At 53.0% G+C, this 16699-nt stretch overlaps 3 protein-coding genes across 3 annotated transcripts; all 3 read left to right on the top strand.

The window, feature by feature from the left end:
* Window positions 1-5215: 5215 nt before the first annotated feature.
* On the top strand, window positions 5216-6671 carry COL26b_007382 (uncharacterized protein; the record flags this gene model as incomplete). Its single annotated transcript, XM_053180176.1, has 3 exons — window positions 5216-5303; window positions 5360-6556; window positions 6580-6671. 3 exons carry the CDS (start codon window positions 5216-5218, stop codon window positions 6669-6671), a joined length of 1377 nt encoding a protein of 458 aa, XP_053035947.1.
* A 1616-nt stretch (window positions 6672-8287) lies between these two features.
* COL26b_007381 (uncharacterized protein) lies at window positions 8288-11309 on the top strand (the record flags this gene model as incomplete). Its single annotated transcript, XM_053180175.1, has 5 exons — window positions 8288-8941; window positions 8993-9859; window positions 9906-10012; window positions 10066-10228; window positions 10281-11309. 5 exons carry the CDS (start codon window positions 8288-8290, stop codon window positions 11307-11309), a joined length of 2820 nt encoding a protein of 939 aa, XP_053035946.1.
* Window positions 11310-12052: 743 nt separating this feature from the next.
* COL26b_007380 (uncharacterized protein) lies at window positions 12053-12536 on the top strand (the record flags this gene model as incomplete). Its single annotated transcript, XM_053180174.1, has 2 exons — window positions 12053-12190; window positions 12297-12536. 2 exons carry the CDS (start codon window positions 12053-12055, stop codon window positions 12534-12536), a joined length of 378 nt encoding a protein of 125 aa, XP_053035945.1.
* Between the last annotated feature and the right edge of the window lie 4163 nt (window positions 12537-16699).

Genomic DNA, 16699 nt, shown 5'->3' with positions numbered 1-16699 from the left:
GATTGAGATCTTGCAGGCGAAAGGTTTGTTGCGATGGGATGTGGTTGAGGTGGGGGGGAGTGGCAAGTGGCATGTGTGTGCGCGCGATGTGGGGAAAAGTTGGAGATGGATAAGTGTAAATCTGCTTTTTTCTGGGCTCGGCTTTTTTTTTCCCTTTTGTCGCCCAGGCATGGCAGCAGGGCCAGCGGCGATGATGTCGAATCCAGGGTGACGCCAGCGATGGCCTTTGACGACGCGAATGCGACCAGGAACAGGAAAGAAAACTGTACTCACAGCGTCTGAAGAGCAAACAGAGTCGGAAATCTCTGTTGAGCGAGGGGTTGCGGAAAAGTGTTGCAAGGTTTGTGTTTGCGATGGAGGAGGTTGTGGGAAGAAGGGGGGAGGAAATGGTGGTGGGATTGGTCTTTTCAGTGTTTTTTTCCAAAGTCCACCGCTTTGCTGCGGTGTGGAGCCGGTGCGAAAATGGCCTGTATTCGTAGCGTCCAATCAAAGGGGCAAGAGGCTTTCTGAGGAAGAGCCTGTCGCGGGAAGGTAGGTATGGAAGGTGAGGAGGTACCTTACACACCCGACCTCACTTAGCCTGGTAGCAGCAGGAGCAGGAGCAGGAGCAGCAGTGGCACTTTGTAGCTGCCGTAGGTTATTAGGCAGATGGAGGGTTTGACGTGGGTGGTTGCCTTCCTACCACTCACCTTTAGGAGATGAGAGGTCACGGTGAATTAAAGCGCGAGACCTGGAGCTGGCAAGTAAGGCAAGGTACCTTCCTGTCTACTGCCTAACTCTACAAGAACTAAGGCAGGCGGCGGCGAGTGAACGTCTAGCCCTTTCCGTTCTCTGCTCTGCCATATTATCATATCGCCCGCGTCTCCTCTCCTTGCCTTGTCTTGCCTCATGCTTGCGTTGGAAAAGACAGAAGAAGCAAGCAGGTCACCATGATTCACATTCGCTGCAGCATGACTTGCCGTGCCTACCTTGCGGTACAAGTACGTGCAGCTTTTGACACCGGCCATCATCACATCAGACACTCCTGCCCACCACCAGCTTCCCCAGCTTGAATGGCCTGCCTTGCTTGTCCTACCTTGGCTTGGTCCGACCCGATGCTAGGTTGGCCGGTTCACCGCACACAGTTGGCTGGGCCGGGCTGGGCTGGACTGATGTGACTGCTACTAATGTACGGCTTGGAGCTGAGGGCGGCCCCCGTTACCCGAGATATGCCTCCAAGTCAAAAGCCGGAGCCGATGATGAGACTACACTACCTTGCCTCTGTAGGTACGCGCCGCTACCATCTCACCTCAGGGGGATGGATGGGATGTTCGGGTCCAGGTCTCCAGACCTATCTCACACGGACTGAAGTGTACCAAAAAGGCAAGAACAGCCCTCGCCTTCGTTGCTTCGGCCCAATAGCTTGCGCTGCGCCGGAAGCAACCTTGGATCTTAGCTAGGGGTCGCGTTCATAAGAACTTAGGCCTTAAAGTAGACAGACGACGGAAGGGGGGCAATTGACTGGCGACTGCATCGGTACCCAAGTCAGAAGAAGGTTCTCCAGAGTTGAGATGACCTGGGACGAAGCTTGTGCCCGACCTCCCAGACTCGAACCTTCCGATAAGGCGGTTTTGACGTGGACAAGACCACCCCTCGGGAAATGAATGCTGAGCTGGTTTGTGCGACGGGGAAGCAGTAAACTCCAGGGACGAGAACTCAAAGGCAGCTGACTTTTGAAAGCAAAATGTGCAGATGCTTCTGCTCTCTGCTTTTCCATCGCGGGTCCACGGATATGCCTCCTACCGCTATTACGCAGCCAGGCTTGCTCTTGAAGTACCGCTTGGGTAGGCGAGCATGATAATGAAAAACGAGTACATGACGCGGCACTGTACTCGGTCTTTTCGCTGGTTGCACTCTCTCTTAATTTTTGTTTTTATTTTTTTTTCTTGTGGCCCCTCAGTTTTTTCCCCTCCCGTCCCGAATTTTTATTCAATTTTTTTCTTCCATGAAAAAAATTGGCGGGAGAGAGGATTCAGCATGTCGGACGAGCTGGGGTCCCCCTGCGCCAGATACTAATTTAAATCGCCGAGAGGCAGGCAGGTGGCTCCGTGGCAGGCCAAACACTGTGAATTGCGATGCCCCAGCCTCGCTAAACCCTTTTCCATCCCTACGAGGGGCCAGTGAGGGGCCTGCGAGGGGCCCGTCCCTTGCATCCCTCCCTGTCTGAAAGCCCCTCATCACAGGCTGAGAGTCTGCAAGCTCTGATAAGTCTTGTCTCACAAGCCTTCATCAGCCCCCCACTTGCCCTGGTGGGCTGGTGGCCTGGCTGACAGAATGCTGGGCCATATGTAGCTTGGATTCTGTCCATATTGTCCATGTGCATTGATTGAGCGGTGTTGAACGAAAACACTTCTCGGAGCACCTCACCACAAGCGGTCTCTCAACATGTCGTAACAGGGTCATGAGACACCGCTTGGTGTAAGTGAAGAAAAGAGGGCCGCCAAACAGAGAGCTGATCTCATCTGCGGTTTGCCCCTCCATCATGCAGGATTCTCATTTTTCTTGTCCATCACTTTTTTGGCTCACACTGTGCGTGTCGGGTTTGTCTGTCTCCATGTCTCACTCACAACCTCAGGTTTCCCATCCAATATACCGCCTTGCCGCGTATTCCAAGTCGAAGTGGTCTCGGCTGTAGGTATGCCCTCTGTCCGCGGTCCCGGTCCGGTTGCTGGTGGTGGTGGTGCTGCTGCTGCATCGGTGGGATGGCACATGCCTCTCTGTGGTCCTGCCTAGACCATACTGGGGAGATGCAGCGTTGGAGAAGCTCAGCATTCCGAGCCAGATCAAGGACGAAATGATCGAGTGCTCAGGGATGCAAAAAGTTTCCCGCGTCAGAATTCCTCGTAAAGAGCGTCTGCATTATTCAAGTGCTGGGCTGGCAGGCACGCAGGCAGGCGACAAACCCCGGATCACCTCACGGACTCGTTTCTTGACAAAGGTTTGGGCCGAGGCTTGGACGGCCCCTCCAGATCGACACCCTCCCCTCGCCAAAACCCAACCCCCATGTACACACTTTTGACGTCGGCTCCGTATTTTTCAACCTCCTTCCTGCCTGGAACTCAATCTGCGATATCTCACTGGAGGAATTAACGCACAAATCCCAAGAGTTTCATTCCATTGAACTTGGGTTTCGCATCCCTCAGCGAAGCCACGGCCTCAGGCGAGCCCTGCCCGAGGATTGGTTCGTTCCATCGAGATGCACTTTCCGACCCAGCCAGATCTGCCGTGCTCAATCTCGGCCACTCTTCCATTTCAGGTTGGTGGTAAGCTTAGCAGTCGACCACACCGGATGAACCCGGCCATACCCTCAAACGGCCATCTCTCCGTACAGTATAGTATGTACGCTGCGCTGCGCATGCATAAGCATCTGGAAACATGTCCTGGCCCGGGGGAGGTTGGGCTGTTTCCTTTCAATTGTTTCGTAGCCAGTAAATTGCGGCAATCGTTGGTCGACAGCCATCTTCGATCGAATGTCCCTTGGTCTCGCTTGCCAGGAATTACGCAACGACCATGCAGGGGCAAGGGGCATTGCGCCTCATATCTGCAAAGTAAACGGGCGAAGACATCGTCAACCACTGATTTGCTTCTGTTCAATCTTCCCGTGGATTCATTTCATGCGTGCACGACTCGTCCCCGACAAAATTGAAGTTGCTGACCTGCCCTGAATGGTTTGCGAGAGCGAGGCTGGAGATATCCGATGATATCGCACTCGCAGACGAACAAGATGTGTGGTCTGGATTCTCTGATGGATGGAGAACATGCCGGGCAAGTGGCCACTTTCTGGCCGCAGGTGCAGCAGCCCAAGGCGCACTAGAACGGCATGTAACCACATACCGCCGCAATCATTGTGCATGAGAGGCCGCAGGCCGCGGGCTTTTGAGAAATGCAAGAAACAACAAGTCAGAGCGACTGCGCGCATTGGTATTGGTTCGCTAGGAATGCAACCCTGACTTCCTCCAGGCGAACATGTTGCAGACACGCATCGCGTCGACCATCTGGTCTTGATGGGAAAAACAAGTCCAAATCCCACAACGATGTCATCGCAGAGGTGAAGCTCTTGGATGCCAATCGGCTTGGTCGGGAAAACTTGCCCGCCACGTGTGTAGAATTCTTCTGGAAGCTTGGCTTGGCGACGAATGATGATTGAGTGTAGGATCCTTCGAGGAAGGAATCGAAGAGGGTCCTCCGCGAAGGCGGCACGAATTGCCCGGCTAAAACGAACCGGGAGGCAGAAACAGACCCTTGTCTAGCCTCTGGCGGGCATTCCTCCCAAATGGGATCTGTCCACATCTCGTGTCCGTGAGGATGTTCGGGGCCGTCGCCGTGTTTGATTGTCCGAACTGCCGCACCTGACGCAGCAATGATCTAGTCATTGACGAGCTGATTGCTGAACGAAGCAGTTCCAGAATCGAGGCCATCACAGTTTCGTCCCTCTTGGTGCGCCAGGGGCCGACTGTGCCAGCTACCGAGAGAGCGCATTTTCTTGATAGCATGCGGTACTGGTAAGGCGTGCCTGGCCCTACTAGCGATGTCGTACCATGACGATCATTCACCGGGGGGGTTCAATGTTGACCAGCTGCCGGGCCGGAAGACCGTGGCCCGTGGGGAAAGGTGTTCCCGTCGGGAGCTTGGCCCACCAAGGAGCTTGTCGATGTCGGCCCTGGCGCCGACCTTCGCGTTATCTTTCGGAGTGGCCGCGTTCTGTAGGCCCACTGGAGGTGACGAGCAAGGCCAACCGTACCAATTGATGTCGCAGGCCTGCTCAATCAATAAACACGCCCCGCCCAGCTCTCTTCACTGCGGAAGTGGCTCCGATGCTGTCAGAGGCATGTGAGAGGCGACGGGGACGTCGTGTGCAGATTCTTGGAAACGGATCTTGTGAAGAGCCACCATTGTAATCGAGAGCTGGCTTGTTGAGAATGACGATGTTTCTCAGTGGCAGAATACTTGCTTGGTAATGAGGCTGCTACAGTTTTCTGAAAGCCTAGGTGCTCTTTCCTGTCTACTATGTAGCATCCCTGGATCATGACTAAGCACGTGACTGGGCGCCACCTTGACGCGCCTTCCCTGCACATCGCGTGAACGAGACGCGAAGCCCCGTTGAGCATCATCAGCCCCCGCCCAGCCGTCAATACAACATCCTGTATGCTTAAACGACGGAGGTCATCTGGAAATCATGGATAGCTTCTCACCGGAGAGTCGAGCTGCGGTGCAAGAGGCATTCAATGCATTGCGCGGGTCGATTGGCAAGGCGCTTGACACTGGTATGTCAACAACCCTGACGTAATGGCCGGCAACGACCGCTGACCACGCACGGCAGAGCTTGAAAAGAGGAAACAGAAAGACTCGGAGCGGAACGAGTCGTTGCGGGAAGAGCTGGAAATTTTGAGGTCTCGCGCTGAATACATCGATCGGGTGGAGCAGGAAAACTCGTCGCTCAGAAACAAATTGCTGCGATTCCACCATCAGAACCGCGACACCGAATCGCCAAGAGATACACCTCGCCCCAGCATTTCTGTACAGGACAAAGCTACAAACACAGATCCTCCACCAAATGAATCATTCGATAAGGAAAATGACGTGGAGCGGGTTCTACACGAGAGCCACAAAGTCCTCAGGAGGTACAACGCCTTAAACAAGAACTTCAAGCTGTTGAAGGCAGAGTACCAGAAGCAGAAGGACCTGATCAAACAATGGGGCGAGTACTCAACATCCTTGGAGGCGAAGATCAAAAGAATCGAGGACAGGCATGGACAGTCAATCGACCCTACGCCTGCATTTGAATCCGCATCGGAGCCTAGCAGGCCTCGTGCGGCTGCAACCCCAAGCTTCACCGCAGATCCTGGTGTGGAACCTGATCAAGCAAATGGAATCGCGGAACCTCAGCTAGCTGCACAGCCTGATCTTCCAGCAGATCCACCTCGAGACGAAGGAAATCTACCCTCAGGACACACGAGTGATAGAGACACGACAGAGAGCGGTAAAGACGCCGATGAGCAGACTCTTCCTCCCTTGAGGCAAAACGTCAATGTCACGACAGAGGTTTTCGTCAAGCCCGAGCCCTCTTCCGATGGCCCTATTTTTGTCTCGGAGCGCTCAGTTGGGAAGAGAAAGCGTGCGGACGACCAGGTCACTGATCAAACCACACGGACCAGAATCAAAATCGAAAGTTCCGGGCTTTCTAACAGCTTGCCTTCCACCCAGATCCAGGAAAGTATGGATTTGGACGAACTTGGACCGAGGGTCACAACGCCGAGGAGAAAGAGACATGCGGATCTCGAGCGAGATAAGAGCTTCAACTCGGTCACCGTCAGGCCGGACAACATCAGCACGCCGGCTGCCAAACCTCTTCAGAACTTTGCGGTCTTAACGCCAGTCAACCCTAATGTGATGCCCGTGCATCCGCAAGAGAAGAAGGCTGTCGAGAACCCCAGCAGGAAAGGACTCGCTCAAGGCATAAGAAGCCTTGCCGAGGACGGCCTTACTTACAAAAAGACTGGTCGCGAAGAGCCAGCAGGTGGGATTTTTCGCACGCCACAGCCCGCCGGTCGTTTGAGTACCCTCCTAAATACAGCGCCATCAGAAGAGACGCCAACCATAACGCGGTCGGCGCCTCGACTTCGTGGCAATGATCCAGAGGATGACGATGGCCTTCGTTTTCCTGACCGGAGGCAGTTGCCTTTCAACAAAGAGCGACGAGACAAGCCAAAAGGGAGCGCTTTCAGTCGGAAGAGCACCGAAGACGCCGCAGAACCAAGTCCAACGCGTGGTTCGTCTAAGAACCGAGCCACAGTTGAGACTCCGCTGACGTCGTCGAAGACAGGTCTTCGGTCCAAACTCGTAGCCGATCTGCGCATTGGCGACTTTAAAATCAATCCAAAATTCAACGGCGGCGCTGATTACGCATACTCGGAGGTGGTCAGGGGCAATGACAGGTCTTGCTTGCCAGGCTGCACCGACATGAATTGCTGCGGGCCGCACTTTCGGGCAATGGCTCTCGCCCAGAAGAACAGCGCCGATCGCACCGCAGCATCAGACAATAAACTGTTCGAAGACTTTCTGGGAGACAGGATCAGTACCGTCTGGGGAATGTCGAAGCCGGAGAAGGAAAATCTCTGGGTGGAAGCCAAGACATGGCAGCTAGCCAATGAGTTGGGCAAGCATCGTCATCGGTATGCTCGGCGAGCGTCTCCTGAAGGATTTTGGAACGTGGACTTTCCCAACACTCAGGAGGTACAGGCCGAGAAGGCAGAGTTTGAAAAGCGAGAAAAGCAAATGATTCAAGAAAGATACCGGGAAGCGATGAGAGGAGGTGGACGGTGGGTTTTCAGGGATGAATGAGACCCCAGCGCTGTTTTATCATTGTCGCCTCCGGTGTTTGGATTATTGATAGACCTCCCGCGATACAGCAAGTATAGGATAGACAGTAACGTCAAGACGAATTAACAAGGACTCGTAAATCAGTCAGCAGTGTCACCAGGCCACCTTCACATAGGTACAGACTACCTAGGTAGCTTGACCAAGCTCGTCTCTAAGCTCCCCCTCTGGACCTACACTAGCTCCCAGCTCACCGGCTGAACTCTCCAAAGTGGGGCCGATTTCGGGCAAATTACGGAAGATGAGGCGTGAGGTCAATGTGCGGGGATCATTTTGTGATCAGTGCACGAGGCTTTCGGCTCAGGCAATAATCGCATTGCGCCAACAAAGCCCGGAGCCCGCAGGCCGCTAGCTCCAGGTCAACCTTCCTCTCCTGCGCGCGGCGTAATTTTTTGTCATCACCAAACTGGAAGCGACTGCGTAGCTGCATTGAAGCTGCGCTGCTCCGGTCGTTGCTGATTCACTGCGACCGCCTTCCTTCGCGGCTTCCTCCTCCGCAGCGCATTCAGTGCTTGCTCAAGCGACATCTCGGTCCTGATCCACTTTTGAGTCAGGGCACCTGTGTACTTTTCCGGCTTCGAGAACGTCAAACCGAAAAGAGGAGGCGACACACGACACTCCAGAGTTTGCCGGTTCTCTCCCACTGTCATCGCGCACCCGACGCGAAGAAACCGCGCTTTCCATCGAAGCACAACGAACGTCGAACTCCGCCGAAGCTGTCGACGCCTCCACTGCGACCGCGCCGACAACCGCTTCCAAGAAAGCCGCAGATCCAACGGGCAGTGATAGTTCCAGCCGTGGACGATCACTGCAAACACACAACTCCCAAGCCGGCAGGATGAACAATCGTCATCTGCCGGCTGGGCAAGCCATGCCGGGGGGTGGTGGGCCGGGAGCTGGCGGCGGTATCGACATGGGCGGCGGGCCTGGAGGGGGCAGAGGACGGAGGATGCAACAACAGCCATCGTATGCGCAATACCAGCAGTATCAGCACATGCCGATGCATCATACCAATTACATGAACCCTTACGCCGCCGCACCATACTACCACCAGCTGCCGTACCAGTACCAGAATGGCGGCATGCCTTCTGGCTACATGCATTACCAACAACCGCAGCAATATGTCCAGTCATCACGGGCAATGCCGCAGCAGTATGTCCCCATGGCCGGCGTCAGCGTTCCCCAGCCGTACTCTCAACCGTCTCAGCCGTCACCTGCTCTTTCGAATCCCTACCAGCCGCCTCCCATTTCTGCCGCCATGCCTGTTCAATCGCCTCCGCCCCCTCAGCCTCACTCTATTCACCAGACTCCAGAGCCTCCAGTGTTGACACCAGTTGCCGAGCCTTTCCAACCCGCGGCCGAACCCTTCAAGCCTATTGCTGAGCCTTTCAAGCCCGTGGCCGAGCCCTTCAAGCCAGTGGCTGAGTCCTTTCAACCCGCGGCGCCTGCTCCCCAGACTCCTCTGACTCCTCAGACCCCCCAGAGCCCGGAGCTTCCCAAACCGGCCGAACATTTCCGTGCACCTGTAAGTATTCTCGGAGCAATCGCCTTGTACTTCTTTGCTGACGAGCCATAGTTGCCCTGGACGCCTTCCTCTCAAGGGCCCTTCCCCAAGAGAGCTCCGAAATCAAGACGACGAAGAAGGTTGATGAGCTCAAGCGCGAAAAACGTCACGCTTCAGCCCATGGCACAGAGCAGCGTGGATCAAGCGGAACTGAATCAAGCTACGAAGGAAGATGCTACGGACGCGGCCACCGATGTTGATGTCACGGGTTCGACACCTAAGAAGGCGCCCCTTGATAACTCCACGGACGCCGAGACCGAAAGTGTTACCCTAAGGGCAGAGTCAGCGGCATCTGAAGGTCCTAAGGAGAGCTACAGGTCCACGACCGCAGTCTCAATCGATGGCAGCCCCAAGGCCATCTCAAAGGAGAATGCGAGGCCCACGACCAGCAGCTCCAACACCTCTCGGCCTGCTGTCCCAGTCGTTCCTGTCGTGCCAGTCATTCCGAAGAATAGCCCTAAGGAGGCGAAGCCCGCGAGCACTGCCAAGCCGGAGGAGGCTAAGTCTGCTGCCCAGGAGAAGCCTGCGGAGGAGTCGGCAGCGGCAGCGGCCGCTGACTCCGAGCAGAAGGTTGAAGCCCAACCCGCGGCACCAGCCAAGGCGGCCCCTAAGACTTGGAGCGGTCTTTTCTCTGCTGCCGCAGCAGCTGCCCCTAAAGCACATCCCAATGCCAACGGTCCTACCACCTCAGCAACGGCTAATGGAGCGAGCACCAACGGAGGTGAAACCGTCAACGGTGCGGCGTCCACCTTTTCTGCTGGAAATGCAAACTCGCTGGCTGCTGCTATCCAGGACTTCCGCGTGGGCAGTCTTTCCAAGGTCCAGTTCATCGAGCCGAGAGGCCTGATTAACACTGGAAATATGTGTTACATGAATTCAGTGGGTACTGACACCGTCGACATGGCCTCTTTGCTGACAGTCGTAGGTTTTGCAAGTTCTTCTTTTCTGCATACCATTCTATGATTTCCTCGATCAAGTCAGCAAAAGGGCTGTTCACAAATTCAAGAGTGACACGCCCGTAATCGACGCCATGTGAGTCTTGGCCTCAATCGCTTGCCAAACTTTGTTAGCTGACATGTTGCCAGGATCATGTTTATGAGGGAGTTCCGCGTCATCGATTCGACAGATTCTGTCGAAAAGCTTCGCAAGAAGCTCAAAAATGAGCAATTGGAGCAATACGGCGACTCGTTCATTCCGGAGTTCGTTTACAAGGCCATTCAGCCCCTTCCAGCCTTTGCCAGCATGAGAGTATGTGGTAGCCCTATAGCCTGTTGCATCTTCACGTCTAATTCTTGAGCAGCGAGGACATCAGCAGGATGCCCAGGAATTCCTCGGTCTGATTTTGAACGCGATCGACGAGGAGTGTGCGCAGGTGATGTCGAGCGGAACAGCGAACGGTGCCCCTGAAGTACGTCCTACGTCTTCAGCAGCGAGCGTCGCTGAGTCTCAAGATGGCGTGGACGGTTGGTTCGAGGTCGGTTCTAGACAGCGGGCCGTTGAGACGCGCTCTTCCGGAGGCAGCCAAACCACACCTATCACTCGGCTGTTTAGCGGACAGTATCGATCAGAGCTCCGTCGTCCTGGTGTCAAGGATTCGGTAACCACGGAGCCGTTCCAGTCTTTGCAGCTGGACATTGGCGCGCCGTACATCAACAACGTTGTGGATGCTATCAAGGGCTTGACACTCCCTGAAAGGCTCCAGGGCGACGCCGCGCCCATGACAAAGCAAACCTTGATCGAGACCCTACCCCCAATTCTCATTCTCCACCTCAAGCGCTTCAAGTTCGACACGGAGGGAACTACCAAGATCGGCAAGAAGGTCGGCTACCCGCTCGACTTGCAGCTTCCCGCAGAAGTTCTGTCGAAGAGACGCCGCAATGCGCTCGTCGCCGAGGGAGCGGGCATGCCGAAGTACAGACTTACTGGTGTTGTCTACCACCATGGCAAGCAGGCCAACGGTGGTCACTACACGGTCGATGTCAGACGGCAAGACGAAAATGAATGGATCCGACTAGACGATACTGTCATCCGTCGCGTCCGTAGCGAGGACGTAGCTGAAGCTGGTGCGGAGGAAGAGGTTAAGGATAGCTCTCGTCCAGGAGCGTCTTCACGGGATGCATCCACGAACCGATTCGGTGCCATGGCAGACGAAGATGAGGGCGATGGTTGGAAGGAGGTTACCGCCTCAGCGAAGGGCGGAGATAAGGGCGACAAGAAGTGGAGCGCTGTCGCGAATGGCAACGGCTCGACCGTGCCCAAGGGGAAGCCGGCCAAGGACAACATCAAGGACAACAAGGTTGCCTACCTCTTGTTCTACCAACGCGTTTGAAAAAGCTACAGAAAAGCGCGGACCTGAAATCTAAGCAGAAGCTATCACGGCATTGAGGTAGAAGGGTGGCGCTTAGGGATGGGTTTGAAAAACGAGGCGGCGCTTCAACACAACAGACAACACAGGCGCAAGAGATTGCAAGTCTTATGGACACAGCGAAAGAGAGATAATGGGGGAGGCCGCCTCAACAACGGTACCGCGATATTCTCGATCTAATTTGACTACATCCTGCGGTCTGGTTGACAGAGCTCACCATCCCTCGGAGACTTAGGAGAAGAAGTAAAAAAAAAGTCGAAGAGTTATCTATCTGCTTGTGGGGAGGTTTCTTATGAACTATCGGCGGTTATGGCGGAAGGTTCAGTAGTCTCAAGGGGCCTTCATGGTGGCCATTGGCGCGGGGTTGAAACGGGGAGTGATGGGGAGGAATCAATGATAGGACATGGACCAGAAAACGTCCCTGTAAGAATCCAAAAAAGCGTTGATGAAATGCTTCCTTGCCTGTATTGTGATATGTGTAATCTCACCAGTTAACTGCGGATGCTCGCACGGAAGGCGCCATGTGCAACTCATGTCTGAGAAAGTGGGGTTGCGGATGAGGTGAGAGGCGGGCACGCAAATCTCTCACAATCACGCATCTCAACTCCCACCGGCATTCACCACTCGACGCCATTTCCTACCGCTTCCTCTTGTCAAAAGTCACATCTGTCCTTTTTCCTTCTGGCACACCGTAAATCAACGCGAAGATGCCCGCCCCGTCCACTCTTCCAAAGTACCTCTACAAAATCGTCCCCGAGGCGCCGCCGTTCCCGCTCCCGGAAGAGTACCCCCTCTCCGACCTCGACCGCAACGACGGCTTCATCCATCTGAGCACCGCCGAACAGGTACTATCCTTCCCCCTTGCCCTTGAGATCAACCCACGTTATGGCATCTCGTGCACGAGAAGAAGGCAATGATAAGCAAAGAGTTGAACACTGACACGCAAAAAAGGTCCTCGGAACAGCGGACCGCTTCTTCTCGTCGGCCACGACGCTTTACCTGCTAAAGCTGCCCTACGCATCCCTGGAGCAGGGAATCCAGTGGGACGATCTGCCGTCGGGCGGCGGGTGTTTCCCGCACCTCTACGGGCGCAACTTTGGCGCGGCGGATGTGGAGGAGGCGCGGGGGTTCACGAGGGCGGAGGGGCAGGTTTGGAGCGAGGTTTTGAAGGGGGATGCGTGGCTTGCGTAGAGTCTTTTGGGGGAGATCGTGGGAGATATAGAAGGAAGGCCCAATCGTGTGTCTGGGGTCCCCAATAATCCAGAAAGTGCCAATGCTCTTGGTATACGCAAAATTCTTTCAGTAATAGCACACAGGGCTTGTCTACAGATTGCTATTGCTTAAGTAACGATGGTGTCTATTCTGTTGGTGTCAACTCTGCTCATGTGGTACCGTCTTCAAATTATCCCAACAGAATAGGGAAAGAAAGTCCGGTAGCGAAGATGTCCATGGACGAAACAGTTCGCAACTGTTGCTAACTCGTGATCAGTCTCTATACCTGAAATTCTCGGGTCAAGATCAACCAGGGTTTGTTATTGGAATCTCAACGGTCATTGAGTCCGACCAGCATTGTCCTGCCCTACGTTCTTAGTAGGGTGGGGAAACCATTCTTATATGCAAATACATCATCTTTATGATTGTCTACAAATTAGCATTACAAACATACGAGAACCTAGGATGTTCATCACCTTAGATGGCGACTTGGCACATGGCCTGTCCAGCTCGTCTCTGGCGTCCACGGTCATTGTTCAATTCACTGAGGGTGGTGATATACGCAGGGGATGGATGTGATGAATGTAAACACCATCCGTAACCCTGAACTTACGAACAGATGGCCTGCAGTGTGGACAGCTAACCAAATCATCGCAGCGTTTGTTCCAGCGCAGAACACAGGGCATCCTTTGACACCACACACACATTTGTGGGTGGACTCGAACCTCACATCGTAGGCCCTTGAGTGAGATAAATACGCATTGCGCCTGAAGTCCAACGACTGGAGTAGGGTATGCCCAACGACTGGATACTGGCGGTTTCCAAATACCAGGAGATAAAGTGGCTTGAAACCAACTTTGAAAGTACAAAGTGAGGCTTTCTGCTAAAGATTTGCTGCGAGTAGATTTAGGTACGAAGCAAGGCGGCTGCGAGTTCGTCTCCTGGATGATACCGTGTGTAACAGAGACATCCTCAACGAAGCTTGCTGGGCATGCTATTAGTGACCCCGAATAAGTTAGTCTGCACAGCGCAACATCTAGTACACTCACTTCAGTCAGGATCATCGTCTCACACTACGTACACCCATGGATAATACATATAACGACAGACTTCTGAGATAATGAAAAGGCTTCCAAACCCAAATGTTTCTGGAGTCTTGCTTTGAATATAGCTTCTTTAGTAGCGTTGTGTGACTCCCGGCTTTGAAGAGTTTATGGTGATAGGTACAGGCAGAGCTCCACGCCGCAACTGTGCCACTAGGCAGCGCACATTCAAGTCCCTATCCGTCACCTTCCGTCGTCTTTGGCGTATACCATTGTATTGCCTCCTCGAACGTGGAGCTAGAGAGTGGTGTAAGTTCATGTGTTTTGATTCGGACAGTCTTTCAAAGGAACAACAGTTGTTCAGCTGATTAGAAGTACAGTAGTCTGTCTTATTACCGTACTAAAGTATAAACATAAGTATCTCAACGTCACGTTCTCAGGTACTACGCCCTTCCTTGCAGGCTTGTTCGCGAGCTGAACAATATAAATCTGCGAGCCTCGAAATTCTGCTAAGTTTGTGCCAGCGGCTTGTATCATCTTACTTTGAAAATGTATATATGCATTGAGAAGGTCCCTTTGCTGATACTTTCTATCACACAAGCCCAATCAGTTCCAGGTCGGCAAGACTCGCTGATAGTCACAATCTAGCATAAAGATTAGCATCTTGCTTCCTCCACAGGTCCTCTTACATGTTGAAACTCACTCTATTCGTTCTCGTCCCGCAGCTCTTGCATATTATTCCCGCCGCAAAGAGGGACGGCGTAACACGCCTCCTTCTGAAGCATAGCTACGATGAATATCTCCCTCTTATGTCCATAGGGACTGGTATCTGCCACCGACACTATGCGCCAACAAGGAATATGGAAAGCTCATTCGTCGGTGGGTTACTGCCAGAGGGACTCCGTGAAAATCGTCGTCCCACCACGGGATCATTTATAGCCAAAGGGGGCTAGGACAACGCCCTTCTCATCACTTTTCGCATAAATAGCAGGTGCCATACAACATTATTCACCCACAATCGTTGCAAGTGAAGAGTAGCGATCCAAAATACGGCGGTGGTCCTCGAACGCAACTACAGTCCAGACACTTAAGCTAACTTTAGGCCGCGCTGTTCTCAACACATCATGCTCTCCCGCCTCGGCCTCTCTCGGAACTCCTTTTCCTTTCATCCCCCATGGTCTTCGTACTTGAAGTATTCAACTGTAATGGGGAGTAATCTGCTATAATGAGGAACCGTCGTGAATAGCTTCTAAGCCCGAAGAGCTGTTCCAGCAATGTTTCTATTCCCCTCTCGCCAAGAGGTTAGAAACAGGGCTCACTAGACAGCGAGTGGGTTCGTCATTCCCGTCTCGGCTTCGCCGCGCTGTCTTATGTGTGGATCTTCAAGAATAGAAAATGACGGGACTCTGTTATACATACTTGTTTCTCTGATGCCGTTAACGCGCCATTCGAGATTTGCATCCTTCTGAACCCCATGCTCGCCTATTCAAATATCTGCCTTTCTTATGAACTGAAGCCGACCAGATAAATCCTTGGGAGTTATCGTAGCTTCTTCAACTGCCTCGACCATTAGAGTAGTAGGTCCTACTAATCCCAAAGCCTGATATTAACCGACAGACGCAACCTCTAGCTTTCGTCCTGTCCCCCGTTGCCAGCTGTGTATTCAAACCAGGATACAAAAGAAGAGGTATCTAGGTCTCTCGTACTTCTCCATGAATGCCCTGAATGAACTGCGCTCTCGACAGACAACACTGCCGGCACTGCTTTGAGATCATCGCTTAGATGCCAATGCCGCGAAAGAAACGCAAGACTTTGTGTGTTTTTCTTTTCAGTATCTCTGCTTCTCTGGTGTATTTATACAGATACAACAAATCCACGAGCATCAAGACAACCCACCCACAGCTTGCAATCAGCTTCACGGACTCTGGCCTTTGCAGATCATTCATCAACCTGCTCTGTTATTGCTGCTTAATACCTCTCAACTAAGCCTCCACAGCGTTGAAAGACCTCGCCTCTGCACCGCGAATTTCACGATCTTGAAGATTTCTGTCGGAAAAAAACTCCCGAGCAGCATATCCGTCTCTACGCCCCACGCCATCCGTCAAAAACTGGTATATACCTTCACAGAGTCCGCAGAAACCCAAAACTCCCTCGTCCTCCGTCACAGTCTCTGCCCGAATATTCAGAAGCCCGAATACACAATCGCATCTTCTGCCACAAAATAAAAAAGATGGCATGCTAGCCTACGCAATAAAGTCTATAGATTAACACCTCTAGTAAGTAGATAGCAAGCAACTCAAAGAGGGCAGAGTTGATTTGATAGAAGGAAAATCAAAAACCGAAATATCACGTCTATATATACCTGCATATTTCCAAATTTGCGAGAAGAAAGTTGTGCTTCTCTGATCAGAGGACTAACCCTCTAGGTAATGTTATCCAGCTACGCCTCCACGAGCAAGATCGTGTGTAGTTCCGAGTGGGCTCTCACCGCTCCATCGGTCACACGCAACGACGGACAAAACTAGATAGAGACCCAGTCAATAAACGACAACTACGCATGCTTCACTGCCGCTTCCCGCCAAATTGATCAAGGCACGAGCTGGAGACAAAACAAAATGTATAAATTACGCCTCTTTGAACTCCCGAGTTTCCTCATACCCTAGATATCACACTTCATTCATAGAGAAAACTGTCACCAAGCGGGCCCCCCTCCCTCCCATTTGCGACGCCACTTTCATCACCCGGGTCCAATATTCAGAGGCCGTATAATGGACTCTTTCCCTTCCTATAATGAAACGCATAACCATGATCTTCCCCTCCCTGCCCTATGCTAGCAGGTGATATAACCAAGTCTATTATTACAGCGAAACAACCTCCCTTTCGATGCGGTATGTATCGCCTGTTTTTCTCCGACCAAAAGTGCACCAAGCCGCTTCATCGATTCCTTCGATTTTCTTTTCGTATTTCCTGGCCGTGTCAAGGAATCCATGTCGAGCCAAAGAGAGAGAGAGAGAATGGGGTGTTTTTGGTAGTTGGATATATGGGCAGCGGAAAGTCGAACATGTGAGGATTCAGAGCATCTGACCAAGACCTGTGCCT

Source organism: Colletotrichum chrysophilum (genome assembly GCF_026319265.1).
Source record: "Colletotrichum chrysophilum strain AFK26 chromosome Unknown scaffold_59, whole genome shotgun sequence".
In the NCBI taxonomy this organism is placed as follows: domain Eukaryota; kingdom Fungi; phylum Ascomycota; class Sordariomycetes; order Glomerellales; family Glomerellaceae; genus Colletotrichum; species Colletotrichum chrysophilum.
Note: the sequence above shows the minus strand (reverse complement) of the source record. Positions and strands in the feature narration are given on the sequence as shown.